At 43.4% G+C, this 12,119-nt stretch overlaps 1 protein-coding gene across 1 annotated transcript in view; it reads left to right on the forward strand.

Annotated features, from left to right (window-relative positions):
• The window catches only part of SEC11C (SEC11 homolog C, signal peptidase complex subunit), a 79,104-nt gene that overhangs the window by 28,238 nt on the left and 38,747 nt on the right, over positions 1 to 12,119 (forward strand). Inside the window, exon 2 of the mRNA XM_082243465.1 lies at positions 6,906 to 7,015. Within this exon, the coding sequence (XP_082099591.1) occupies positions 6,906 to 7,015 (110 nt within the window). The remainder of the gene's footprint in view (positions 1 to 6,905; positions 7,016 to 12,119) is intronic.

Below are 12,119 nucleotides of genomic sequence, written 5' to 3' on the forward strand. Positions count from 1 at the left end.
TGGTACTAATTCATTCGGACAAGGCCATGGTCTGTGTCAATCACCAAGGGGGCACAAGAAGTGTCCTGGCCGCTCGGTAAGTAGCCGGCATTCTGAGGTGGGCTGGTGATTTGTTCCAGTCCTCTCAAACTCCTGCCACGACTCCTGTGCAGGATTGAGGCAGAAAGGATTCCGGTCATTCTAGTAGCTCCAGACTGTCCTCGCCGGTCTTGGTACTCTGGTACGGCTGGTCACTGATGCTCCATTGGGACTTCCTCTCAGGGAGGATCTGCTGTCCCAAGGACCAATCTTCCATCCTGCTTTAAAGTCGCTGGCTTTGACAACTTGGCTGTTGAACACCACGTGCTGTAGGATAGAGGTTTGTCTGAGTCGGTGATTCCTACGTTTTTGAAAGCTTGGAAATCCACTCATCTACTGTTGTACGTGGAAGACATACATTGCGTGGTGTGAGTCTCTTGGGGTTCATCCTCGCTCCTTCTCGGTGGATTGGATCTTAAACTTCCTTCAATGGGGGTTTATCAGCAATTGGCCTTGAGTACCATCAAGGGCCAGGTATTGGCTTTGGCGTTTTTTTTCCAACGACCTTTGGCCACACACTCCCTGGTGCATACCTTTTTCTTCAGAGTGTCCGACATTTGGTTCCTTCAGTGCAGGCTCTGTTGCTGCCCTGAGATCTTAATTTGGTGCATTCAGCTCTACAGAAGCCTCTCTTTGAAAATATTCAGGAGCTTTTTCTGCTTTTGCTGTCCTAGAAGGTTGCCTTTTTTGGGGGCTTTCACCTCTGCACGCAGGGTGTTGGAACTGACGGCGTTATCCTGTTGTTTTACCTTATGGTGATTCACAAGGATAAGGTGATGTTTCGCCCCTGTCTGTCATTCCTTCCTAAGGTGGTCTCTGACTTTCATTTGACTAAAGACATTGTGTTATCTTCCCTGTGTCCCAGGCCTAAACTCCCGAAGGAAATTGCTTTTCATGCCTTGAATGTGGTCCGGGCAATTAGGGTGTACCTGGCAGCTACAGAGTCTTTTAGGACTCTATTGTGCTCACGGATGGACCTTACAAAGGGTTGTCCGCTTCCTCTACGACCATTCCCAGATGGATCAGACAGACGGTGGCTCAGACCTGTTACATCAAGGGTCAGGTTTCTCCTTTCCCTGTCAAGGCGCCTAGTGCCTCCTGGGCTTTCTGTCGCCATGCGTCAGTGATGCCGGTTTGCTAGGCTGCCACCTGGTCGTCTGTGCACACTTTTACAAAGTTTTTATAAAGTGAATGTGTTGGCATCTCCGAATGCAAAAAGGTTTTGCAGACTGCTGTTTAGAGGACCTGGTCCTCTTTGAGGGTGTATTGTTTTTCAGGTGAGCTCCAGTTGTTTATGGTAGAGCTCTATGTTACCTGATTGGCTATGGTTAGCCTCAGGAATTTATTTTCTGATGTTTTTCCCACCCCTCATGTTTAACACTGCTTTGGGACGTCCCAATGGTCAAGAAGAATTGGAAGCTGTGTCCGTCAATGAATGAAAGAGAAAATGGGATTTTTGACTTACCGTAAAATCCATTTCTCTGATGATCATTGACGGACACAGCACCCACCCCTCTGTGGAGTTGGCTTTCTTCTGACACTGTTCGTAACAAAACTGAGTACCTAGAGCTAAGAGTGGGTGTTTTTTTGCGTGGATTGTACATGAAGGTTTACAGAAACTTCCAAGGCTGAGTACTTTGTTCTTGAGGCTCCCCAGGCATTACCCAGGAGGTAGTAGCTTGGGTACACCTGTTCCTACTGGCAGGTGATACAGTAAATAAGGAATGTGTGTGTTCTTTAGTGTGAATTTACTTTAATGATATATAATATAATATTTGCGGTATTTATCTCACATTTGATATTTTACTTTGATGAGTCGACTCCTCAAAGTTGTATAAAAACATGCAGGTCGCGCATTAAAAACGTGTCAAAATCGCTCATAAAAATTCCAAAGACACTATGCTCAGGTGTGAATGCAGCCTTAGGCTCACACATGGGGGCAGTTTTGGTGGCCTGGACATCTCACGATCCACTGATTCAATAGCTGATATCTTTATTTGTGAGGGTAAAATGTGCTAAGGAAATACGCAGTCTCCTATGGATGACTTCTCATGGACATGCTAGTAGACTGCCATTTATGTGAACGTGGCTTTAGTAATGTAGAGTCACTGACCCAGCACCAGGATGCAGATCAGAAATTTTGACATCACCAGTCATGTGCTCGTTTTAAGTATTAAATCCAGAGACTTGCATTTTTAGAAGGGGATGAGCGATGGCTACCCCCTACATTTACACATTTCTTTTTAAACATGGAGGTAACCTTCCCAGATGGATGGGATTGACACCTGTTTTCTATAAAACCCTTGGCACTAGCCGCGTCTGGAGCTGTAGTCCAGGGGACTCTTCCAGCCGTGTGCAGCATTCAGAGCATCATCTGTGAGAAGAAGATATAATGAATGTGCAATCCTGTATTAGAAACCTCTCATACATGGCCTGTTCACTTCCAGCCTATTCATTCTTCAGTGTTCAGTCGAAGAGCAGCCAAATGTTCTGGCTGATATGCAGGGCCTATTCAAGGTGCCCATTATTTCTCTGCAGTAATTGGCTCGTGGGTATTGGAAGCTTTGCTATTACAGGGCTTATTTGTGTGTTTAAAGGATAATAGTATTTTCAGGAAAAATTGCAGTCTTGTAATAGGCAAATGGTTGGCTGCCAAATTGTAAATATAAAGTAGTATTTTTTCCACAAAGAGATGGTTTTATCTTCTTTGCTGTACAGCACTGAGGAAGATTAGGGATACAGTGTGTCAGACTTGGGGTGAGCCAGACTCAGATGCCTTTTCCTTACCCCTCACTTGATGTATGCTACCTGTCATTGTCAAGAGTGACGGAGGATGCCAGCATTGTTCGGACTCAAGTAGGCCAAGGCAGATAAGACCATCTAGAAAAGGTCATCCCACTATATTTATATTTGTGCTGCATGTTGTCTCCCTGTTGCAGAACTAAGACTTGTACAAAAAGCAGACCTTATCCTGGCTAGGGATGCACCGATCCGACTTTTTTGGACCCGATACCGATATCTGGCGTTGTGAAATCACCGATACCGGAAACGATCCGGAGCTACACACAAAGCAAGCGGCTGCAGTACAGAGCAAAGCCGCTGCTTCATGTGTACGGCTCCTCCATTCACAGGCGGAGTGCATCTGATATCACTCCGCCTGTGAGCCAGACCTATACAGGAAGTAGCGGCTCCCATCCCATACTACTACTGCACCTAGTAAGGGATGGCTGAGCCGTTACCAAGCAAAAACCGGATCGGCCAGTGGATCGGTCAATGTTACCGATCCCCCGATCCATCTAAAATGGCCATTTCGGCGCCGATATCCGATCCGAATATCAGATCGTGCATCCTTAATCCTGGCCAATCTGATCACCCGATACAGCACTCATGCCCCTATTGGTTGTTATTGTCTAACCCCCCCCCCCCTTTGACTGTGTTTACTGTCACTGGGAGTGAGGGACAGATACTTGGGGGATGCTGAGAAAATGGTTTGGATGGCTTCAGATGGGACAATAATATTTGTCAGCAATATCTTTCAGGAAATGTATGAAAATAAATGGTTTGACTTTTCAGATTGCTAGAATTGCAGTGTCTCATGATAGTGAGATGGGATGGGGTTTGTTATTGGTAAGTGCCTGCATTCCATTGTTCTGTTTCTGTCTGCCTTAAGATAAACTACTTATGGGATGTATATGTTTATGTGGATTGGCTGCTAAGGGGGAGGGGGGATTGTCCCACAGTGTATATCTCTTTGTGCATGTGTTTGAATAAACAGTTTGAGTTTTTTTTTACCCCTTCATGAAGTATCGACTCATGTTTGGGGGAATCTGCTACAAGGGATTGCTATGCTCTTCATACTCCCTTGAATAATCACTAAGATCTTGTAAGAGCTTGTTCCTGTTCTAGTCTCTGGGGAAAGAGAGGTTCACCGACTGGAACCTGGAGCCTTGCCGTAGGTCCAGGGTGGGTAGGAGATGGTGAAACCCCAACCAAGGGTGTGTGTGATCCCTGCGCTGTCTGAGGTGATAAGAGACTCCCTGTTGCAGCGCCACTGGTACTGATACTAAACAGTTAAATATATTGTTATGGGAGTAGTTGTGCGCTTCAGGGTTGTGTCTTATTAAATCTCTAATTGGATGGGTAGGTATATTGTGCAAAGATCTTGATCAAAAGGTGCTAAGTGTGATGGGTGTGTGCCTATGTGTTTGTTGAAAAAAATCAAGTCATCAAAGTGCAAGTGCGTGGTACTAATCAAAGCGATGTGTATATCAATGAAGAGATAAGATATCAAATGTCTTCTTATTTGCACATGAAATAATAAAATATATCAATAAATATAAACACAATATAAATCTTCAGTCCGATTCATAAAAGGGTAAAATATATACGTGCTCAAATAAAGTGCTGCATGCTTCTTCCAAACAAATTAAAAGTGTTGCAAAGTAATACTAATAAGTAAAACAATCTGTGAACGGCCCTGTTGCAATCCTTAAAATAAACAATATCTGCTGTGAAAGTCCAAAAAATAAATAGATTTAAAAAAAAACTTGTGTGTAAATTTCTCCTTTGTGCCCGTGCTTCAGTGGTAAAATAGAGTGACTATGATCTCCTCCACCTTCTATGTCACCTCTATGTGCGCTAAACTCTCACCTTAAAGGCAAGAAAGATATGCCTCTGGTATATATCCAGACTTTTCAATGGGATCTGTTTGCTTTGCTCCGAATCCTTGATCCCTTTTTGAAAAAAACTTCCTGGATTCCTATAGGTGCCAGTTCGGTTCGTTATCCTTGTCCTATACTACTTATTGAGCCTTATTGTGCCTCAGAGACAAAGACTTTTCATGGTGCAGTATATCAAGCCTTTTATTTTTATATATACAAGGTTGCACTTACATTGTAGCGAAGATAAATCAGCTTGTATCAAAAACAACCGCCGCTGTGGAGATCGGGCTCCGTCGTAACGTCACTTCCGGGTATAGAGCTCCTCCAGGAAGCTCTATAGAGGAGCTCTATACCCGGAAGTGACACCTCTAAAACAGGCTTTTAGCAGCATTTTTTGGCAGGGTTGTTTTCAGGCTAGAAAACCCCCCAGAACTTCTGCGTTCGAAGCTATGAAAAGGCTAAAACGCTGTTAAGCACGGTACATCACAGCAAAACATGGCTATCTGATGTTTTGGTGCATTCTTGAGCCTCAAGCTTTTGTAGTTTTGCTAAAAAAACACAAACACGGCAAAATGCTAATGCAAAAACGCGGCAAAACTCTTGTTTTTAACCCGGCATTCTACTAACCTTACTGGCGTTTTTAAACGTCTAATGTACATGAGACCTAAGGCTTACCATACAGGTTAAAATTTGAATGTACAGTCTCTATATAATCAACTTTAGGTTTATGAAAACTATATGGTCCTACCTAATCTATCCAATCAATCTGTATCCAGCCAAAGAGACCCTTGCACTTCATACTTGTCAGTAGATCTAAAGGAGATCGTACAGATTGTAGGGTGCATGGTAAGTCGAAGCCTAGCATTCTGACCACCACTGTAAGTGAGGCGTTTGTAACCCTGACTGCCAATTTATTGTTGAAGCGTAGAAAACCCCCGAGACCTGAAATTATTTCAAGGGCTTCTCTGGGGTAAAGATTGCTGTTCTGCACCCTTGGATGCAGTTTAACCACTTTATAGCCCTCACTGGTACCCTTTAACCTGCACAATGAGTTTATTTGTTTAAAGTGTATGTAAACCCTAACAATTAACCTCTCTTATTTGCTCCTTTTTGGTCTGTTAAATATACCATTGAAATCATTTTTGTTAAACCTAGTAACGGGGCAAAGAAATACCAGTTGATCCTGCCAGAAATTCAGTGCGCTCCTAATATCCTATACTAAGCTGACAACAACGTACTGAAATATCAGACAAAGTGATAAGCCCTATCTTAGTTCTCTCTATGAAGTACAGAACACCCCCTCTGTTATAGAGATGTGTTTTGTAGTCCTGATCGGAAGGTCCATTCAGCCCTTTCTCTGATCTGATCCAATCTGGCCCACTAAAAACAAACAGAAGGGCATCCGTCCATCCTCCGTCTAGGACAGTGATGGCGAACCTTGGCACCCCAGATGTTTTGGAACTATATTTCCCATGATGCTCAGCTACACCTCAGAATGCATGAGCATCATGTGATATGTAGTTCCAAAAAATCTGGGGTACCAATTTTCGCCATCACTGGTCTAGGAGGATCAAAAGGGTGTAAGGCCATACATGTTCAATCTTCTTGGAACAATTTTCTGTTAGATTTACCAAAATCCATATAATAGGTCAAAACAACACTTTCAATTGTATCTTATAAGGCAGGCTTTTGTACTACATAGTTGAAGGTAAATCTAAAGCAAATTGTACAGAAAATTGTATAATGTATGGCCAGCCTAAATGGACAGTGAAGTCCTTTTACACCTGGACATCCATAGAGCAGAGCGGGCTCTTTCCGTGTCTGCTCTGCAAAAACTGTGTAGACACGGATCCACCCTCTGATCAGCAGACAGATCCCCTGTTGATCCGAATGGAGTCCACCCCATATGAAAGGGGCCTAAAAGTATTTTACTTTGAGATTTACCAGGTGGAAAAAGAAACCAATTCAGCCATCGCATATAAAGACTGGTAAATTGCAATGCATTGTATTATTGTTCTCGGGCTTAGATGAACACTAAAGATTTTTTAAATTTTTTTCCTGCATTATGTGCTGCGCTGGAAGCAAAGCCTTACTTGTTTTTTTACCGTACCTTGAATAATTTGAACTGTGATTAAACTGTGCTCTTTTTTTTTTGTGTCTCCACAGCTGTACTATCAGGTGTTGAATTTTGCCATGATAGTATCGTCTGCCCTCATGATATGGAAAGGCCTTATTGTAGTCACCGGTAGCGAGAGTCCAATAGTTGTCGTATTAAGGTACGTACAGATATTGTTACTTTTCATTTTACTGTTTGTGCAGATTGTATTACCAATATACATTACTTTATATTTTCAGGAGCGACTCTATGCAGAATCTCATTTTTATACATCAAAGCTACCGACAATAATGGTTCTTCATTGTGAGTCAGGGTTGGACAAGAAGTCAACATAAGAGCTAGCATGCACATTTTCAAAGGACTAATGGGCATATTTTCCAATCAAAATAAAATGGGCTCTAAATTTTAGGCAGTACAGGTAACTCAAATATTTTGGTGGCAGTGCATACTTGGCTAATGGGAATTTTCCAGCCCTGCCATAAACTAGTTGCATCTGTCCCAAAGAGACCTTTTACAGTTTTGGAGCCTGCTTTTGGCACTTTGTAGCCCCGATCATGTGTGCCAGGCATTTTATCGGTGTCAGTGTATGCATATCATGGGAGCTCTGTGGGTATTTGCAGTGCACCTGCATGCTCTTCTCGGCTGGATCTGTGTCCTGTAATTAACTGCCCCAATCTGTGCTTTATATACAGTGGTGATCGAAAGTTTGGGCACCCCAGGTAAAAATTTGTATTATTGTGCATAAAGAAGCAAAGGAAAGATGGAAAAATCTCCAAAAGGCATCAAATTACAGATTAGACATTCTTATAATATTTCAACAAAAGTTAGATTTTATTTCCATCATTGACACTTTCAAAATTACAGAAAACAAAAAAATGGCGTCTGAAAAAGTTTGGGCACCCTGCAGAGTTAAAGTGGATTTCCACCCATTTTTGTAACATTTTCGTAATTTTGTAATCCCCTTTAAAACAACTTTTACCAATGGAAACTTTTTTTTTTTTTGCTAGTAAATACCTTAATTTCTGCTTTATTCCTCCTCTCCTCACTTCCGGGTCCGATCAGCGATGGCATCATTCGGCGATTTGCAGTGTGTGCTGGGATGTATTCCATGCCAGAAATCTCGCAGTATTACCCAGGAGCTGAGCTGTACTGTGTGTATTCAGGCTGTGACCTGCCCCGCCTCCTCTCAGTGAGTTGTACTGTATGCATTGTATTCAGGACGTGCTCTGCCCCGCCTCCTCTCAGTGAGCTCAGTGAGGATATAATGCTTTCAGTCCTCGCTCACTGAGAGGAGGCAGTGCATGCTATAAATTTTGCAGGGTGCCCAAACTTTTGCAGACACCATTTTTTTGTTTTCTGTATTTTTGAAAGTGTCAACGATGGAAATAAAATCTAACTTTTGTTGACATTTTATAAGAATGTCTAATCTGTAATTTGATGCCTTTTGGAGATGTTTCCATCTTTCCTTGGCTTCTTTATGCACATTAATACAATTTTTTACCTGGGGTGCCCAAACTTTCGATCACCACTGTATTATCAATAACACCATCGCATTTTATAAAAATGCAGATTGTCACCTGAGAAGCATGATGGTGGTTAGACCACACTATGGAGTATATAGTATGGTGGAGAGGCTGATCCCCAGGCCCTTTTTCTCACTGCCCTCCCATGCTGTCTCTGTACTTTCTAATTCTAGTCCCATTGGGCCATTTTTAGTAGAGTAACTATAAGTCCCAAGGGTCCTGTATCAAAAAATAATCTTATGTCCCCTACATTTCATACACATATCATTGACAGTCCTATTCAGTAAGATTTTAGTAAGATTAGTAAGTAGTAAGATTATGTCTGATTTATGTAATGAAAGATTTGCTGTCTGTGTTCCCACTAGGTGAATTCATCTTCTATTGGTTCTGATGACTGTTGTCATGAACACAAATTGGTTTAGGGTTCATTTACACCAGATGCTATTCCAGTGCAGTCCCACCACAAGGCAAGGTGAAATGCCTGGTCTCCTATGTGCCCAGTTCACACCACACCATTGTGGTGGTGTGCGCTGAAACATGTACGGCAGTTCGTACTTTTTCTTTTTTAGCGCAGAGCTAGGCAATTCACCGCCTTTCACTGTGCCGCAGCCAGTTGAACTTAATAGAATGTCTGTCTGTGTGACATTTTTTATCAGCACTGTGATGATCACACTGGAACGCACAGCACGCCTGACACTGTGTTGTAACACCGCGGCTGGTGTGAATGGACCCTTGGGGGGAGATGTAATAAAACTCGAGCACTTGAATCTGGTACAGCTGTGCAATGTACCCAATTAGCTTCTAATTTCAACTTGCTCAGTTAACCAATTTTGGACCGGAAGATTTCCCCCCTTAATGACCAGGCCATTTTTTGTGATTCAGCACTGTGTTGCTTTAACTGACAATTGCGCGGTCGTGCGACGCCGTACCCAAATACAACTGATGTCCTTTTTTTCCCACAAATAGTGCTTTTTGGTGGTATTTGAGAGTATTGAGAGTGACAATTCTGAAAAAAAAAACAATGTTTCTCTTACGTCCTCCGACAGTCGCCGCCTCTTCATATTCGTCACATATGGGGTATTAGACTTTGCTCCGAAGGAGTAGCTAGGCAACAGAATATGTTAACATTAAAGCTTTTAACATATCCCACCCTCAAGGGGTGGTCCCCTCAGTCAATACCCTCCTACTTCCTGCAACCATATCTCAATGTTTCAATGTCTAGCTTGTCAGGATGCTTCCTTTGGCCGCAAGGTTCTTAGTGCGGCAGTTCCCTAGGGTCCCTTGTTGGGACCTCTGGCTGTTGGGATAGGTTTTTATCCCCTGGTTCTTTGTTTTTTCCTGGGTTGTTGCTCCTGTTGAGCAATTCTTTTCCTGTTGCCCAGCTGGTTTCCTTCCTTTGGTAAGGTTCCTTTCTTTGATGCGGAGATTGCGTTGCCTTACGGCGCGGATGCGATTCCCACCCCTCATGTTTGCACTGCTTTGGGACGTCCCCATTGTGACGAATATGAAGAGGCGGCGACTGTCGGAGGACGTAAGAGAAAACAGAATTTTTGTAAAATCTTACCTGTAAAATTCCTTTCTCTGAGTCCTCCGACAGTCGCCGCCCCGCCCCTCTTTTGGGGTTTGGTTGTATACTCTACTGCTATTCTACTGAAACTGAGATATGGTTGCAGGAAGTAGGAGGGTATTGACTGAGGGGACCACCCCCTGTGGGTGGGATATGTTAAAAGCTTTAATGTTAACATATTCTGTTGCCTAGCTACTCCTTCGGAGCAAAGTCTAATACCCCATTGTGACGAATATGAAGAGGCGGCGACTGTCGGAGGACTCAGAGAAAGGAATTTTACAGGTAAGATTTTTCAAAAATTCAGTTTTTTCACTTTCTGCTATATAACATTCCCAATAAAAAAAAATAAAAAATAAAAATCTAATTTTTTTCATCATTTTAGCCCAATTTGTATTTTGTTACGTATTTTTCGTAAAAAAAAATCCTAGTAATGGCGGCGATCTGCGATTTTTATTAGCAGGACTGCGACATTGCGGCGGACAGATCGGACCCCTAACTGACATTTATGACACTTTTTGGGGGACCAGTGACATTACTACACTAATCAGTGCTAAAAATATGCACGGTCACTGTACTAATGACACTGACAGGGAAGGGGTTAACCGAGGGCCAAAATGTATGCCTAGGGGGTGTTTTCTCTTTTCAATACGTTTTTATTAAAGATTTTAACATACAACAACATATTCCGTTAGCAGTACATAGATCAAGATGATACATCATGAGAAAGTATAGCTTATACCACAACTTGTACATAAATTGCGCAGAGTACCTCAGGGTTCTAGCTAATTTCTTGGGGAGCCCCAAGATCGTGCCAAAATGATATAACCAGGGTGCCCCTAAAGGCCTAGGTGAGGCACCCAAGGGACCCGGCACCCCCTTGGGAGCTTACTGTGCCGATGCCCCTCGGGCCCCCCCCCTCCCCAGCCAAGTCTACATTAGAGCTTTTGCGGGCCCCTAATTACAATAAACCCCCACTCTCCACACCTTCCTCCCGCCATGCTAAGAGTATAGGACAGATCAGGCCCCCGAGGCACACCGCTATGATAAGATACATAAAAAAGGATGAAGTAGATAACAATCAAAGTTGAAAACCAGTAGACCATCACCTGGACAGTCCTAACAAACAAAACCTCCTGTAGTCAGTGAACAATCAGCAATAACATATTACAATAAAGTGAATGAAATTTTTGCTCAATTAGGGTATTTATCTAGCCACCCCCTCCATTGCTGCTGGAATACTTGGGAGTTGTCTCCCGAGCTAAAAAAAGTATTTTTCATATGAGTGAGTTACCCTCACTCGGTTGATGACTTCGTAGACCGTGGGAATTTTGGTAGACCTCCAAACCGCCGCCAAGGGGGTGTTTTCTAACTGGGGGGGGGGTGGGCTTATGGAATGAACACAGGGACCGGTGTTCTTGAATAGGAGGATCACAGGAGCCCTGTGATGATTGCTGAGAGAACGACGGTCTGCTGTGTTTACAACAGCAGACCGTCGTCCTCTCTCTTTGGGGAGCGATCGCGGGTGCCCAGCGGCAATTGTGGCTGCCGGGCCCTACGGATCAGATTCCCTGCTGGCTAATGGGAGCGCTTGTGCGCCCCCAGGATCGCTCCGGCGAATTGCTGTACAGGTACGGTGATTTGCGGGGACCTGCCGCTGTATATCTACAGGGGCTGGTCGGCAAATGGTTAAAGTGGTTGTAAAGTCATGCATGAAGGTGATAAAACTTCAGTGTGCAGCACCCCCCCCCCCCCCAATACTTGCCTAAGCCAGATCCTGATCCAGCGATGTGCATGAGACCCAAGGCTCTCCCTGGTCTCTCCTGATTGGCTGAAATGCAGCAGCAGGAGCCATTGGCTCCCGCTGTTGTCAGTCACAGCCAGTGGGGGGGGCTTTCAGCAAGAGGGAGGGGCTCAGAGCGCCAGCAGAGGACCCGAAAAGAAGACGATCAGGGCTTCTCAGTTCAAAAACACTGCACAGAGCAGGTAAGTATGACATGTTTGTCTTTTTTTTTTTTTTTTTTAAATCATTTTTTTTCCTTTTTACAATCACTTTGAGCTTTGATAATAAAAAACCTGGAAGCTGATTGGTTACTATGTACAGCTGCAGCAGTTTTAGTAAATCACCCTCTTAGAGTTGTCACCAGAACAATATGTGAGAGTTAATATTCCAAAGG

Source organism: Pelophylax lessonae (assembly GCF_965119305.1).
Source record: "Pelophylax lessonae genome assembly, chromosome: 1".
NCBI classification, from domain to species: Eukaryota; Metazoa; Chordata; class Amphibia; order Anura; family Ranidae; genus Pelophylax; species Pelophylax lessonae.